General features: G+C 40.1%; 2 protein-coding genes across 4 annotated transcripts; both read right to left on the bottom strand.

The window, feature by feature from the left end:
• Positions 1-271: 271 nt before the first annotated feature.
• Positions 272-3,223, bottom strand: s100t (S100 calcium binding protein T). Of its 2 annotated transcripts, none has more exons than XM_088998187.1 (3): positions 2,923-3,223; positions 1,399-1,561; positions 272-1,243 (listed from the first exon to the last, which is right to left on the bottom strand). In XM_088998187.1, exons 2-3 carry the CDS (start codon positions 1,558-1,560, stop codon positions 1,079-1,081), a joined length of 327 nt encoding a protein of 108 aa, XP_088854313.1. In that variant the 5' UTR covers position 1,561; positions 2,923-3,223; the 3' UTR covers positions 272-1,078. The 2 variants fall into 2 exon arrangements, with proteins under 2 accessions (XP_088854313.1, XP_088854312.1); XM_088998186.1 differs by having other exon boundaries at positions 1,399-1,564; positions 2,923-3,220.
• Positions 3,224-5,947: 2,724 nt separating this feature from the next.
• LOC148896757 (protein S100-A16) lies at positions 5,948-16,668 on the bottom strand. 2 transcript variants are annotated; one of them, XM_088999509.1, is made up of 3 exons: positions 16,552-16,668; positions 6,515-6,636; positions 5,948-6,301 (listed from the first exon to the last, which is right to left on the bottom strand). In XM_088999509.1, exons 2-3 carry the CDS (start codon positions 6,632-6,634, stop codon positions 6,146-6,148), a joined length of 276 nt encoding a protein of 91 aa, XP_088855635.1. In that variant the 5' UTR covers positions 6,635-6,636; positions 16,552-16,668; the 3' UTR covers positions 5,948-6,145. The 2 variants fall into 2 exon arrangements, with proteins under 2 accessions (XP_088855635.1, XP_088855634.1); XM_088999508.1 differs by lacking the exon at positions 16,552-16,668 and adding an exon at positions 15,894-16,060.
• Between the last annotated feature and the right edge of the window lie 569 nt (positions 16,669-17,237).

The following is a 17,237-nucleotide window of genomic DNA, read 5'->3' as shown; positions in this document are numbered from 1 at the left end:
TTTAGTGTTAACCACACAAAGAAGCACTTTTTGTCGTCATTATCCTTGTTACCTCTGACCGTTTTCCAAATAGATGAGGCAGGAAAAATAAGTTTTTCATAACACACCCCACACCACAGGATAATCACTCAGCGATGTTTTTAAGTGGAATCCAGCGAACAAACCTCAAAGCTTCGCTAACGGACCCTAGGGGTAGAAAATGTTCAAGTCCAGCCATATAATAGTATTTGTAACCACCTGTAAAGGGAAACAAATCAATGAAACCAAAGGAAACTGTTGCTGACCCTTTTTATTGCAAACCTAATTGTTGTGATTTACACATCCTGGATCATAAAGCGCTGAAGGATGCCCAGTAGGACACGCATTTACAATGAGTGAGTCCTCAGTGTGTTATTTTTTACATCATGCATGAAGAAAAAAAAAGCCTTTTCCAACAGAGGAATGTGCTCATTCTTGGTACTGTACACTGGAGTCTTTTGTATGGTTTTCCCCGACGTTCCCCATTAATCCTCTGCCACAGGATAGAAAGAAAGAGCAATTTCCTGCCTTTCTAATATTGAGTCTGCTTCTGTTTCCTTTTTCATACTTACTCAAAATGGCGTTTTTCCACCCCACCGAGGGAATGTTAAACATTCGTGGTCGTACGGCACAGCCAATATTTGACGGACGTCGTGGCGCTTTGATGCAGGAAAAGCGTATTTATTCTTACAATCCTGAAAATTTTTGACTTTCGAGCCAACCGAAGGAGAAAATGTTTAAAATCTTTTTGACTCGCGGCGTCCCCAATCGGTTCGTTCCGCGGCCATTTACTGCCACCCAGCGGCCATTTTGTATCATCAGATAACCACGAAACTACGCTTTTGATTTAAAAAAAAAAATCACATTTATTCTTTCTAGGGGGAATTCCAAAGTGCTCTAAAATGCTTGAAAAAAAACAAGAGACCGATGTAAATTGTGATTTTAAAGGGAGGGTGTGGACACAAAAGTACAACGGCCTCCCTTCAAATTAGGCATGTAGAGTATGTTTGAATGTTGTGTGTCTTTTCTCCCTTGGGTGGGAGTGCTATCGAGACGGTGTTTACTTCTTCTTTGCAGGCTTTTCGTTGAACTCTAAGAAAAAGTCGTTGCAGGCAACGGTGAGGGCGCCCACCAGGATGATAAACTCTGTAAAATCCACCTCGCCATCCCCGTTGGAATCCAGTTCGCGCATGACCTTATCCACTGCCTCTTTATCTTTGGCATTCTGCAGAAAAGAGTGCAGCTATACTTTTGAACCCAAATCCATTCGAGGTAAAAAAAATGAATGAATGAATGAATGAATGAATGAATGAAATGATGACAATTTGAAAAGGGAAAGGAGAAAAATATAAAAAAAGAATGATGAGAAGAAACAGATACCCCGAGGTATTGGCCCAGTTCGGTGGTCAGCATCTCCTTGAGCTCGGCCTTGCTCAATGTGTATTTGTCACCCTCGTTGCCAGAATACTTGTGGAAGGTCTGGATCATGAGCTGCATGGCGTTCTCCAGGGTGGACGCGTTCTCGGGGTCGGGCAAAGACATGCTGCTGTGAGGAGTGGACACATTGGATGCACACACACAGAGGTCAACATAGAAAGCAGAATGTGCACCATTAGAGTTGTGCCGCGAGGCAGGTCGAGCGCCGTTAACAAGGAGAGGGAAAAACCCTAAAAGCGCTGCAGTGTCAACTTTGCTCTATTTTCTCATCGCTAGCGTTTCTTCTATCAGGAGGATTCCGCTACACATCATCTGATGCCACGCTTTGGACCTCTGGCAGTCAGCCGGACATGTGAGAAGGCTGATAAGCACTGAAACCCAAAGCGGCTTGTGCAACCCGTGAACCAAGATAGAGTGGCTCACTGAAATGATGTCAAATAATTTTAAAATATAAGAAATTGAGGTTGTTCAGGGAAATTGTGGGATTTTCTTAGGCAATGTTGAATATTTGTGAATTGGAATTATGATGAATTTGTTGAGAAATTTGCACAGGTTAAATTTTTAAAATGAAGTTCTATTCTTCTATTCTTTTGTGATTTTTTTTAATAGAAATTTTAGACCAAATCAAAATTTGGGAGTTTTAAAATGACGTGAAGTTGGTTGGAATTGTTTGAAGAAATGGCCATTTAAAAAATTAGCTCAGTTCAAATTCAACACTGAAATGATCTAAATTACTTGGAAAATGTAGACTTTGGGAACTTTTTCTTTTCCCATTTCATTTGGCCATTTCCTGTGAAATTGTGGAGTTTGTTAATGTGAAACTTTTTTGAAATCGCTGAACTCGTTCAGTAATTATGACTTTGGGCTGATTTAAACATATGTGGTAATTTTTTTTCATTTGTGATGGAATTTTCTCGAGTAAAGATGGAATTTTGAAATAGTAGGAATTCGTTTTTTTGTTTTAAAATTATAATTAATGCATCATCGACAAAGCAAAATTTCCCCTCCTGTATGAATTTGGAAACTTTCTCACCCTCACCCCCAAAAAATGTGCATCTTATTTTATTATTTTACAGCAAGAATGCTGAACTTTTTAAAGTTGAATCACTTGAACTAGTTGAGAATTGATGAAAGGTGAGAGGATTTTTTTCTTCATTCATTTGAACGGTGTCGCTCTCCAAAAGTGATTTGAGGGAAAATGGCTACTCGCCCCCATGAACGAGGTGGATATATCTTTAAATAGAAAGGCCTTGGATTGCTTGAGAAATACAGAGGTACAATTAAGTCTGAAACAAAAATACAAAATGTTAAGAATTTTAGTGACAACTATTAGTGAGTGCTTCATATGATGCTTCACATCCCTTAAAATGACAAACTTTTCCTACACGCCCTGTCATTAGATATCGATTAGTATTTTTTCCAGTTACGAATAAATTCCCCTCTCACCAAAGTGAACCTTATCCTTACCTGACTGGATGGCGGCCGAACGCTCAGGTTTACACGGAGAGCAAAGTGGAAAAAGCAATTGGTGAGCATGACGAACAAGACCCAGTCTTAAATACTCCACCCATCCTCCTTCCACATGTCACTCTTCTCCTCCTCCTTTGTTCAGACACCTGCTACCTGTCTATTGGACACACCGAAGATGTTAACATTCACCCTAACATTACCCAACACAGACAAAATGGCGCCTGTAGCTACATCCACACATTAGGCTAATTGAATAAGTTTTTTTATTTTTATTTTTATTGGTGTTTTGCATTTGACTAAAAATCTCATACTGCGTGTTTTGGGTATTTTAGATGCTATAAAACATTTTTCGGGTGTCAGTTAAAAAACAAAAAGTGACGTCAGTTGTCCTTTAAATAAGCAATCATTTGCTTATTTAGATCTGATTCAACATGGTTTCGATTTTACAATATATTTGTTATATGGGCAGATGTGGGTGTGTGGATATATAACTTGCTTAATATGGTTATTGTGATGATGTCCCTTCGTGTTTAAGATCGAGGTGGTCAGTTTGTAAGACCGCCCTGCTGTCTGTCATTACTTTGTATTTTTGTGTGTAAAGACTGTTTTTCCAATTTGGGTGTCCAGTCTGCATTAGTGGAATACATGGGGGATATCTATCTGTCTCAACACGAGCCTCAAACCACTCGAGAGCACACACAATCATGTCGTTTTAACCACGCAGTAAAAAAATCTAGTCTTGTACGGGTGATTCAAATTTGGTAGCAATTTGACCACATTTCGTATTTGAAACATGGCTAGAAATAAACAAAATGACCCTAAAACGCCCATTTGACATTTTAATCCTGCAGATGGCATGTGTGCTTTTTTTAATGCAAGTCTAGTCAATGACGTTAGTGTAGTTCATTTGGGCATCCCTGGACATGTTTACACACGCCGGGGTAAACGTGCAAACAGTGATGAATGTTGCAATCCAAACAATGCGGAACATTACTTTGATGGTCTTTGTTCACTGTACCGACCGCATTGCAACAAACCGGTGCAGCATGACTTGTACACTGCTACATGGCCGTCAGGGCTCACAAGTCAACCTAACTACTGCGCAATGTGTGAAGGATTTCTGTGTGTGTGTGTGTGTGTGTGTGTGTGTATATATATATATATATATATATATATATATATATATATATATATATATATATATATATTACTTTTGGCAAATTTATTGTTTTCTGCCAAATATAGGAACCAGCCCCAAATATTAATATAATACTTTTCTCTGCATATGTAGAATTAAAGCATATGAATATGTTACTTTATGTCCCCAAACCATTTGTGTTCCAACCGTTTGTGGGCCAAGTATGCAACAAACACTCAAGGAATTTAACTCACAGTTCCAACAACTTCATAAGAACACAAACAAGAAAGGAATAACCAAGATGGAGGAGACGAAATGAGAAATCCTAGATGTGAAAAGAAAATAAAGATTTGGTTGCTATTGACCACCATCCATCCATTCATAATTTACATTTGTGCATGCAACTCAAGTTGAAGTCAGCTGAGCAAAAAATAAATAAATGAGGTGAACCGAGTCACACAAGGACGGATAGGGTTGTCTGAAATGATTTTCTATATTTTATGCTTAACTCATTAACTGCCATTCATGAATTTATTCGGGAATTGAAAATATGACGTAGAGGGCCATTTTCTTGCTTGGGTGCCGATAAAACGCTGACCAGACTTTGGCCAAGTTTTTTCCCTTCCACAAGGATGCAGCATTTTGTTTTTTTTTTCCATGTTAGCGCTTTGTTCCAGCTTCAGCTGTTGTTAAAGCGCTATATAAACCAATATATATGTATTGCATGTATTTTGGACAGCCGCCCTCATGTCAAGCTCATATAACTCCAGACCCATATAATTTAGGAATTAACTCTTTCTTTACTGATGAAAGAAGAGAGTCTAAGTTTTCTAACGCTGTATTGAATGTTTAAGTACTCCTCAAACTCAATGTTATGCAGGTCCTGGAATTTGAGTGACAATGACCAAAACCCTGGCACTGGACTGGACACATTTTTGTACGTCGAGCAGTGAATGAGTTAAAGGACAACCGACGTCACTTTTTTGTTTTTTAACTGACACCAGAATAACGTTTTATAGTATCTAAAATACCCAAAACATGCAGTATGATATTTTTAGTCAAATGCAAAACACCAATAAAAATGACTTAAAGTGTCCAAAATCTGCAAAAAATTGAGCTGCGAATTGGGCATTTTCAGAAAGTCCCGCCCGCAGTTCGTGACGTCACGCCAAGACGTCTTGCATTGCTTGTGAATCAAAACAATGGCTTCAGATTCGGAGAATATGCTTTCTTGTTACACATCCAGTTATGAATATGATTCAAATAGTCCTGATGAGCAAAGCATGTTTGCAATCGATTAAAGAATTTATTTGGGCCATTTTGAGGCAAACGGGCGGGGGGGAATGTCTCACCCAAATCCAGCTCAGGTGAGGAATGAATCAGCCCGTTTCCAGGCTGATACATTCCTTCCATGGAGTTTGCCTCCCTCTGCTGGCGGCATTTGGGTGTAAGACATGGTTTAAAAAAACAGTACAGCAAAATGCATTGACGTGATGGAAAGACGCTACAATGCGTCTTTTTAACGGTGAGGACACGTACGGACTCATCACCAACTTAAAAAGAAGACTTCCTGAATGTTCAGCGCGAGTCTTAAAACGTAAAATATAGCTATATGCGGTGTGCCTTTAAATGTGCCAACATTGCATATTCTGTTGCACGGTTTTCAATTTTGGAACCGTGTTAGCACATTGTGTGGGCATGTAGGTATAATATTGCCAAGTGAAGGATGAAGTACAATGGGACTCATTTCTTATCTGCTAGGATCTCGTTGCAGTGCTTGACGCTCATTGGGTAAACCGCACAAAGCTAATTTTAGAAACAACGTCACGGGGGAACCGCCACGAGCGCATTTTCGGTCACACAAATGATGTCACACTTAAACAATTTGGTGTCAGTAAAAAGCTTTAATTGCATTCTTGACATGGCAGTTCTTCAATGTTTTCTTGAGATCAACAGAGAGGGAGGCTTTGAATTACAAGATGGACGCAAGCATGTTAAGGAGGATAAAGGTCGATACAAAAGATTTGGCTAACTGTGTGCAGTGGAAAGAAAAAGAAGCACGGCCCCAAACTGTGTCACCGCCTATGACGCCGCCGCGTTAGGTGGGTGCTTGCTGTCACTGACCGCCTTGGCGATGTAGCCAATCAGAGTGAGATATTCCTGAAAGTTGACTTTTCCGTCCTTGTTCTCATCCAGGCCGTTCTGCATTTCCTTGACGGCTGTTGAGCTACTGGCATCCTATGATAAAATGTAACATGAGTTTGTTGGATAATTGGTACAGGTGTGCAATGCACAGATAAGACAAGTTGTGGAAGTATATATCAGCATTTTAACATCTTCGATTGCACAATAACGACATGCGGTTAGCTAACTGTGCTTCCATCCCGAAAGCGCAAGGTGAATAGTTGGGAATGAAATGTTAGCACTTTGCTTAAAGAGTGAACCGTTTACCTCCATGACGCTTCCGAGGTGCTTCTTTACCATCTTCTGGAAGGATTTACCATCCATGTTCTCCTTGCCTCTGGTACAACTGAGAAATGTGGTCACCAATGTCTGGATGGCTGACTCCATGGCTATGGAAACAAACAAACAAACAAACAAAAAAAATCACATTAGTTCGGCGAAGTATCATAGCAATGCTATTTTATGACTTCCACCGTTTATCAGTGTTCGATTTATTATTTTATGTCTTGTGAATACGTTTTTGTGCTGTTTTGTGCATGTCACATTATAATAATAATACATTTGATTTCTAAGCGCCTTTCAAAACTCTCAAGTCTCACTTTCCAGTCTAGATAGCTAATAGATAGCCAGCCCGCTAGCCAGCTTGCCAACAGATAGCCAACAGATAGCCAGCCAACTAGCTAGCTAGCCACTAGACAGCTGATTGACAGACAGCCAGTCAGCCAGCGAGCCAGCTAATAGATAGCTTGCCAGCTGGATAGATGGCTAACAGATAGCCAGCCAGCCAATAGATAGCCAGCTAACTAGGTAGCCAACAGACATCCAATAGATAGCCAGCCAGTAGGATATACAGGTATTTCTATAAACTCAATATTCTGTGGGTCCTGCAATTTGAGTGAAAATGACAAAAACCCTGGCACTGGAGTGGACACCGTTGTGCACATTGTCTAACAGTGAAGTAGTTAATAAAACACAGTTCTTAATTACGCGGAGTCCATTTTTTACATGATATTGTTTCATCAGTAATGAAGATGATCCAAACTGGTGATATCAGCATTTGTGAGGAGGTGTGTGTGTGTGTGTGGGGGGGGGGGGGGGGGGGGGGGGGGCAAGGCAGTGGACAAGGCAGTGGGTGGACAAGATGGAAGAAGGAGAGGTGAAAACAATAGGGGCTGTGATCTCTGACGCAGGAAATGTGATCCCCGGGATGTCTTTGGGGCGCATCTGGCTCAGATTACCCGCTGCTGTCCGTTAAGACACTCCACCCGTGCGGGACACTTGGATGCTCAAGTAAGGGGGAAAAACTTCCATTCCGAAGGTCAATCAAGCATCAAAAGGTTCACCTGCTAGAATCTAAAGGCCTTGATGAGATATGGACTCAATGGTTATGTGTCTCATTGATACCGCTTTTACATTGCAAAGTAAAACGCTAGGCAATAAAACTCAATTTAACACTAGTCAAAGCTACAATCTCCGAACGTGGTGGATTGCGGTTCCTCGCGGACCAGAGGAAGGTCAGTCAGACACATACTGTATCTATGAGCAATAGCCATTCGCCTTCAGTTGAACCCATCTTCAATTCAATCCTCGCTGACTTTGGGTATGAAACACCCATGGAAGTTTGAGAGTCTTCAATTAACCTAACATGTATTTTTGGGGAATGTGGAGGACGCCAGAGTACCATGAGAAAACCCACACATATCTAAGGAGAATCAGCAAACTCATTTACAGAGACTCAAACCCAGAACCTCTCAATTGCAAACCACTATTTCAATTCTGTAGAACAAACGAAGATACTGTATGTACTGCCCTTTTGCTCCAATTTGTGTGTTCCAATTACATAATCTGCTGTTTATCACCATTGAATAATTTTTCCACACTATAGTGACTACATGTTGTGTAATAGAAGTGTGAAATGTGATTACAATTATTTGGAGCAGAGCTCTGAGGTGTTGCGTAAGAAATACAAACAAAACAAAGGCGAGGACTATAATTTTAATTGTGATGAAGAGAACCTTGCTTATTAGCTCCGTGACTTTATAAAATGGCTGAATAATCCAAAACCTGTCTGACTCAATGGCAATGAGGAAAATAATGTGTGTATGTGTGTGTAGCCAGGTGATTCTTTCTTTGCCCATAAATCCCATAAGTCACTGCTCTGCTGTGATAGCCTCGACATACGAAAAACGTAAATAGCCGTTCATTCATTCCCTTATTTATTTATATATTTTTTTTCAAATATCCCATTTCCAAGCCGAAGCTGGATGGAGCAGAATATTGCTGTGGACGCACAGCTAATGCCCTATTCGAACTGATGTTGTCCCGATCCGATATTGTGACAGTAATTTGGACCGTTCATGTGATTTTTCAACTGCTCAGTCTTGGTTGAAAAAAAAAAGTCATTTTTTTTTTATTGTTTCATTTTCGAAAGTGAAGCAAAAAATATTTGATTTCTTTATTTGATTTCAATCACTTCTGACTTACAGTGGCGGGCCGTGCACTTCACTCCTGGGCCTTCAGTAGTACTATGTCTGAATCAATCAGCTTAGAGTGCGGTGTAATATGACTCGACCAAGAAATAACTCGTGACTTCAAAAAACTTCAATACTGTCATCAAACTGCTCAAAATGTTACTATGAATGAATAGATTTATGATAACCTCATAAAATTGGAAGATTATTTGCTATTTTTGCTAGCTTAGGAGCTGTCCAACCTTTCTTAATGATGTCAACGTGTTCTTGAAAAGACCGTCTTGAAAATGGCCTTAACAGTATATCTGCAACCAAATCCATTTCTTCTCCTTACTACAGATACAGCGTGCTAGCTCTGGCCAGTATGCACTTATCACTAGCGGCTAGTGATACAATGATTGGCTAGTGACTAGCCCTTCATGTGACTAGCCAATTATTGTTTGCAAAAACTGATATGTCTAGCGCCTTCCAGCAGGCCTTGGGTTGCCAACTCGAAAGTTGATTGGTTAAAGCAACAGGTTCATCAACACTTATTTATTTTAAGCTCCAGGGCCTGCAGAACTGATTGTGAAGGCGTCCGAGTAAAAAAAAAAACAATGAAAGGAAGCTGAAGGACAATTTGGAATTATTTAACATGAATTCATGGACAAAATATAATTTACATCAGCCCGTGATTCAGATATTTTTAGGCCAGCAGAGAAGGCCTTGCTGGCCCTGACGGCTCACCACTGTTACAGCCATATGTAGTTAATAATGTTAGGATACACTGATAAGATTTTTTTTTTTCTTACTTCAAGATTGCGCCGCGAGAGTGGCTGCCTTTCTAGCAGCTCCTGTATTTTGTTTTTCTACTTCTTTCTTTCCTTTCCTCTACCTTTTATCACTTTGCTGTTGTGAAATGGAAATTTCTCCACTCCAAGACGAATAAAGGTAAATCCAATCCAATCCATCCAAGCTCTATAACATTCTTTATTTATTTACTTATTTTGAGTTGGATGGATACCCTCCCCCCGTCCCCCTTCCCTAAATCGTTGCCGAGATATCGCCTCAAGACTCCGTCCATGCTTGCACTTGAAGACAAACGACTCAAACCCAGACTTGAGTGCAAAAAGAATGTGATCTACTTGAACCACATCCTCCTCAATCATAACTATGAAGTATTTGAAAGCATCTCCCGTTTGAAATCAGCTCCCACGGATTCGACTTCGAGCCACCCATGTGGAGCTGATGATTATCCCTGCGGTGCGGTAGGAGGCCTCGCTGCAAGATTTCCATAGACCAAAGAAAGCCGTCTGACTGATGGACTAGGAAACGGCAGTCACGGACGGAAACAGCCTCGCCAATGACGACGACTGCCCGCTGAGAGCCATCTTGTTGGTTTTGTTGCCTAGGGAATGGTAGATAAAGCTTCCATGTGACACAGATGTCAGAGCATAATGCTTAGACTAAGCATATATACCAATCCACACCCACACTTATTCAACGCAGTAACAATTTGGACGTTACTTGCATTAACCTAATTAGTGTGTGTGTGTGAGTGAGTCCCAACACACCAGGATTGTGTTACATGCAGGCCCTACCGCAAGGCCACGTACACAAGAAGGCCACCCCACCCCCGACATTCTACTGAGCATCTGTCATTCACTTGCCGGTCATCATTTATATATATATATATATATATATATATATATATATATATATATATATATATATATATATATATATATATATATATATATATATATATATATGTTATTTCCCTTCCACATTTGCCTTTTGTACAACCGGCCCCATTTTAAGCTCAGATAACTGCAGACCGATAGAATTTCTGCGTGCCCCCCCCTGCCAATTTCAGCACGATGAGGGACAGAGCTTTCAGCTGCTCTGCCCCCAAACTCTGGAACTCACTTCCTTCCAACATTCGTAACATCGATTCTTCTCCCACCTTCAAGTCCCATCTCAAAACCCACCTATTTAAAATTGCATTTTCTGTGTAGCTCTCTGTCTATTTATAATTTTATTTTATTTATTGTATTCTATTTGTAATTGTATTTTACTTATTATAGTATCTATGCATGTCTGTGACTGTGAAGTGTCCTTGAGAGCTTTGAAAGGCACTTAAAATAAAATGTATTATTAATTTAGGAATTAACTCTTTTTTTCTGATGAAAGAAGAGAGTCTAAGGCTTCTTGAGCTGGATTGAATGTTTATGTAGTCCTAAAACTCAATATTCTGTGGGTCCTGGAATTCGAGTGACAATGACAAAAACCCTGGCACTGGCGTAGACACATTTTTGCACATTTGGCAGTGAATGAATTAATAGTGTTCTATGAGCGTGGCAGCACTCGTGTTGCCATACATTCCCAGCACTGACAGGCCGCCGCCCATTAGCGAGCAATCCAAGTCTAATGATTGAACAAGAAAATAACTGGGGTTTGGGTGGGGGGGGGGTGACGGATTGTGAGGGTGGAGTAGGAGGGAAGTAGTAGACTTGCAAAGTTGAATAAAAGCACGGGGTGCTTGTGTGCACATTAGCACGTGGTTTGCCCTCCAGCGTGACTCATGGGGCTTGAGCAAGGCCCAGTTTATGCTGTGGCCTGTCTCGTACTTGGAATTTGATGTAATAAAAAGCTTTTGGATACTACACGAAGGAAGGGAAAGAGCGGAAATTATGAGGCGACCTTCCAAAATGTGTTCATGTTAAAAAAAAAATTAAAAAGACGTTCTACATGACCGTTAAAGTTTTGAACAGATGTGTGTTTCACATATAGAATGCGGGTGTCAAATTTGAAAAGTCCTTCAAGATGACCAAATCACGGAAACTCAGTTAAATAAGCACCATAAGCTTTAAGTCAATAAACATTTTGCTTTTTTCTACTTTTGAGGCCTTTGAGACAGGACAGTAAGCCAAGAGGAAGTTCAGATTTGTGGAGATGAGGGTGAATTTTGTCTTGCGATTGTATGAACAGGGATGAAATATTGTGGTCATGTTTCGCTATATTAAAAGTAGAGGTGAAACTATTCATTGATCAAATTAATAATTGATTATGTTTCTGAATTTTTGAATTGATTAGCTAAGTTTTCCCCCCAATTTAAAATACTGTTGAACAGTCTGCGGCTGGACCGCAGATGTGGAACTGCCACGGCTTGGAATTGAGGCGGATTTACGTGGTACAGGAGATATGAGACAGTCTATTTTCGTCAATGGATGCTACAGCTTCCACTTTGCTTACAACATTTAGCTTATAGCAGACAATGACGTCCCTGATCCAGTGGTCTAAAGGACGCTATGATCCTCTCCTCTTTTATCTAGAACTGCTTAATACAGCAAAGATGGTGCAGAAAGTGCTTAAGATTGACTGTGTCTTTTGTGTTGTTGTCACGTTGTTATTTATTTTTGTTGTTTTGACTTCAAGATTGTATCGCGAGAGTGGCTGCCTTTACAGCAACTCCTGTATTTTGTTTTTTATACTTCTTCCTTTCCTTTCCTCTTACTTTCATCACTTTGTGCAGTGAAATGTAAATTTCTACACTGCAAGACTAATAAAGGTGAACCCAATTCAATCCAATCCAAAAATAGCCCAAAGTGCTTCAGCTTCTTAACATGTAAATATTTTTCAATTTGTCAGTTTTGTGAATTAAAATATAACGCCGACTTTTTATTTGCTAAACAGTGAGCAACATTTTCCTCTTTACTGAAACGTCAAGGACGAGAATAGCACCTAACTCATTTATGATTGCGTATTTGCTAAACTGTTCATTTCTAATACATTTTTGAATAATAGAATGTTATTTAAAAAACCTGCCTGTCCACGTTAATACATTTTATAATGTCCGTTAATGCATGATTTGTCTTTCGACTACTTTCCATGCAAAAAAAAAAAAGACATTTGTAATCAGACGGGAAAGAACTCAAGACTGGCCAGACCACATTGTGTTGAATGAGACGGCCCGCTGTACTTGATTTTATTGCCCAGTTTGTAGTCCTTGTTCAATCTGTTTATCGGACTTTCCAAAGCGTCCTCAAACAACATCAACATCTCTGTCCCTCCCCCGGTTTGCATGTTTTCATCAAACTTTGGTCATGTCACATTGTTTGAATGTCACGAGTGACTGCGAGGACATGACACAGTGCGTCTATCTGGTTGTATAGTCAGTGTTGCAAGAACAAAGAAGACAAGTAGAAACCAGTTGAGAGGTAAAGCAGGTTAGGAACGCCCAAAGACAAACTACTAAGCTCATGAATATGTATGGAAAAAACACACAGTTACAGTTAGTGAGTTTCACTAGCTCGAGCACTTTTTATGATCTGTTGCGTTGTGGACATGACCAGCGTTCAGTCGGTGTTTGCCTGGAGAACATATCTAAATGTGTTCAGTATTTGATTTTGTGCTTGGACGTTCATGCCAAAAAGTTACAAGATACACTAAATGATGTGAAAGGGCCCAAATATCATGCTGCACCAGGCCAATTTAGCGGTCGCTAATGCTAACGTTGGCACAAATGTACCAGGAGCAGGACGTTGGGTTAAATTTTACCAATAAACACATTCAACGTTGATACCGCTCACCTCTCCACAAACACTGGAAAAGACCAAAAAAAAATCTCAAACACCAACATCTTTGAGGACTTGTACATCTCTTCAAAGTGCCACAATCTTAACTCATTCACAGCCATTCACGAATTTATTCCGGAACGGAAAATATGACGTAGTGCGCCATTCCCAAATTTGTTTTTTCACGCTTGGGTGCCAATAAAGCGCTGGCCATGGCCTCTGGCAACATTTTCTTCTTCCACAAGGGGACAGCATATCCCTTTTTTCCATGTTAGCACTTTGTTCCAACTTCAGCTGTTGTTAAAGCCCTATATAAACCAATATGTATGAATTGCATTGTATTTTGGACAGCCACCCTCATTTCAAGCTTATATGATTCCAGACCAATATAATTTAGGAATTAACTCGTTCTTTCCTGATGAAAGAAGAGAGTCTAAGGCGTATAACGTTGTATTGAATGTTTACGTAGTCCTAAAACTCAATATTCTGTGGGTCCTGGAATTCAAGTGACAAGTGCAAAAACCCTGGCACTGGAGTCGACACATTTTTGCACATCGTCTGGCATTGAATGAGTTAAAATGTGCGAGAACCAGCTCATGGCACAGCACACCTATATCTCTATTTGAAATAATATCACTTAAAGGACAAACGACGTCACTTTTTTGTTTCCTAACAGACATCAGAAAAACGTTTTATAGCACCTAAAATACCCAAAACCCGCAGTATGATATTTTTATTCAAATGCAAAACACCAATAAAAATGACTTGGTGTCCAAAATCTGCAAAAAATTGAGCTGCGAATTGGGCATTTTCAGAAAGTCCCGCCCCCAGTTCGTGACGTCACGCCAGGACGTCTTGCCTTGCTCAAGAATCAAAACAATGGGTTCAGATTCAGAGAATATGCTTTCTTGTTACACGTCCAGTTATAAATATGATTCAAATAGTTCTGAGGAGGAAAGCATACATGTTTGCAATCGATTAAAGAAGTCCTTCCATGTCATTTTGAGGCATCTGGACTGCAATGTAGCGTCCCAGAAGAGGCAGAAAATGGCGACCAAGCTCCCTGTGAGGAATTAATCAGCCCGTTTCCACACGCTGATAAATTCCTTATATGGAGCTTGGTCGCCCTCTTCTGTCTCTTTTTGGTGCAACATGACATTTTCAGACCAAACAAGCACAGCAAAATGCATTGACGTGATGGAAGGACTGCTACAATGTGTCCTTTTTTCGGTCAGGGGCGTTCCTTCAGTGACGTCACGTACGGACTCGTCACCAACTCAAAAACAAAACTTCCGGAATATTCAGCGCGAGTCTTAAAACGTAAAATATAGCTCTATGCGTGTGGAATCTTTGTAAAATACGCTCAGTCGAAGTCATTTGAAGCCATTTTACAAATTATGGACACAACTTGTCCGGAGATGTTGGTTGTCCTTTAAATTAATACCATTAAATGACTTGATTAATCAATTATTAAAATCATATTGTTAGCAACATCCCTGTTTCCATACTTTGCAAATTAGTTTGATGTTTACTTGGACACTAAACTGCAACTGGGAGTGGCATTGCAAAGCTCAGAGCCTCTTTTTGAGATGAATTGCTTGGTTTTCGCTCGGTCTTAGTTGCTACTTGTTGTGAATGAGTTGTGACAGTGCGTATATGAAAAAAAAAGAAATAAAATAAAATTGAAAAAGGCCTGAACAACGCCCCTAATCTGAAAACCTCATGTCAAATTACTCGTATCTCAACCCACCACTGAACAATTCCCATAATAATCATTTCATTCTGGCTTGTATACTCATGCTACACTTAAATTAGCCGAAAAGGGCTGATTTAAGTATAGTCTATGGCTTGTGATTTGCAGATGTTTGGAACATCACATTAGAGGGGCAAAGTATATGATAGCTCTCTTTGTATAATGCACCACAGTTGTGCAAATATATATATATATATATATATATATATATATATATATATATATATATATATATATATATATATATATTCAAATGAGCATGACTAATCATTCTAATTATTATTATTATTATTAATTATTATTGTTATAGTACAGGAAATTCAAAGGATGTTTCCGAATTGAGGGCATTTGAGTCATTCTCAACCATATGCTGTGTTAGCATTAAAAAAGGTGTGACTGCTACACTTCCTTTTATTTGTCATCACCCTGCATTGAAAGATAAAAACAGGAGTACAAAAAAACGAATAATGATCAGCAGAAGAAAGAGTGTAATCGGGGTCACATGCACCCCAAAAAATGCATAAAGGAGTCACGAGGGGGTTTCGGATATGGGGGCGTAGAGGTAGTGTCTTGTATTTAGATGTACCCCAAACGAAAGCTGACAATGAGCACAATAAGCAGAAGCAAGAATGACATTGGCCTCATGAATAAGTGACCGTGACACGGTTTGGGTTTCCTTAGACGTGTAAAGCGACAGGGATTCGTTTACTATTGAGGGCAACCTTATCGGCTGAGACTGCTCAGTGAACTCGCAAGGGGGGGGGGGGGGACCAATGCAACATTCACGAGATACTGTAGAAATAAGATGCAATTAATAGAGTGTATTGATAGAGTTAGAAAGAAGAAAGAAAGAAAAACAAACTCACCGTTCGGATTTAAAGCGTGAAGGTGAAGGAAGAAATTCACAATACGCGCAGCAGCTCCTTCTTTTTTTCTTCTGTGCTAGATGAGGCAGCAGCACATATCTTTTCCGTGATTTAACTTCTCGCTGTAGCGGCCAACTTTTTTTTCACTGTCACAGGGCGTGTGCATGCGCGGGGGAGAAGGAATGTGGACAGGGGCGCCTGCCCGCTTGCCTTTTTCTTGAGCAACCATTGACATTCTCACCGATCCCGATCGGGATCGTGCAATTACTGTACTTTTCTTAACCTCTTTTGCCCCCCCCCAAACATTTCTCATATTTTATCCTTTTTTTCATCCACCGGTTCTTGCACGTTGGAACAAGTATATGCGTTTGTGTGTTGTCACACGCAACAAGTGCCACGCCCTGAAACTTTGTTCACTTATGCAAAGAATGGGAAGATGGTGGCGAGTAAAACGTTTGAACAAAAAAACATCGTACTGAATGTTTTTAAACACGCTGAAAAGTAACAGACAACACATGGTAGGCAGTGAACGCCTGGTGCTTTTCTGTGTGGGTGGGTGGGGAGTGATTGGAACAGTCACGGCTGCTTCGAACATTTTCAAGAAAAAGAAACATAAAGGAATGTAGCCAAGTCAAACCTGAGTGTATGACACACATACGTGATTAGCTGAATCTCTCCTTCAGGGGTCGGCAATGCTCGAAGTTGACCTCTCCTTTGTGGCTCCTGTCCAAAGGGAAGGAGAACAATTGTCAATGTGTCAATTTTCGACAGTTTGTGACAATTACGTTAGCAGATGTGCTTCAAGCAGAATTTGTAGCTCTGTCGCCCTCTTGCGGTGATTTACTAGAACTGCGGGCTTGTTGAAAAAAATGGGAATTTTCCACACTTGAAGTACTTTTGTTAGTCGACCACAAAGCTATGACTCAAGAACTCATTGAAAATATTATGACACGTTACAGATATGATTTAAAAATACTTTTGATTGATATATCAACTCGTCAAGGCACACCCCTAACAAGAATAAAGAAAGGGTCCCATGACGGTAAACACAGTGCTCCTTGTTGTGAGTCACCAGTTTAACTGTAATTGCTGCCCTATAATGGCTCCCGCTGCTCACCCGCACAAAAAATAATGTTAATTCTTATCCTGTGACAGTAAAGTGTCCTTAAGTTTTAAACGGCGCTTATAAATGAAATGTTTGATTATTATTATTAATCTACGCGTGCATGTACTGCATTTGCTCGCAGTCGTTTCCCCCTCATTTTAAAAGCCATGTTTTAACCCTCCTGTTGTCCTCCTTTTCTGTACACACTCCGTGCCCTCAGGGTCAAGATGACCCGTCTT

This window comes from Hippocampus bargibanti, linkage group LG06 (assembly GCF_051943395.1).
Source record: "Hippocampus bargibanti isolate YZ-2025 linkage group LG06, ASM5194339v1, whole genome shotgun sequence".
NCBI classification, from domain to species: Eukaryota; Metazoa; Chordata; class Actinopteri; order Syngnathiformes; family Syngnathidae; genus Hippocampus; species Hippocampus bargibanti.
The sequence above is the reverse complement of the archived record's forward strand: the minus strand, read 5'-3'. Positions and strand labels throughout refer to the sequence as shown.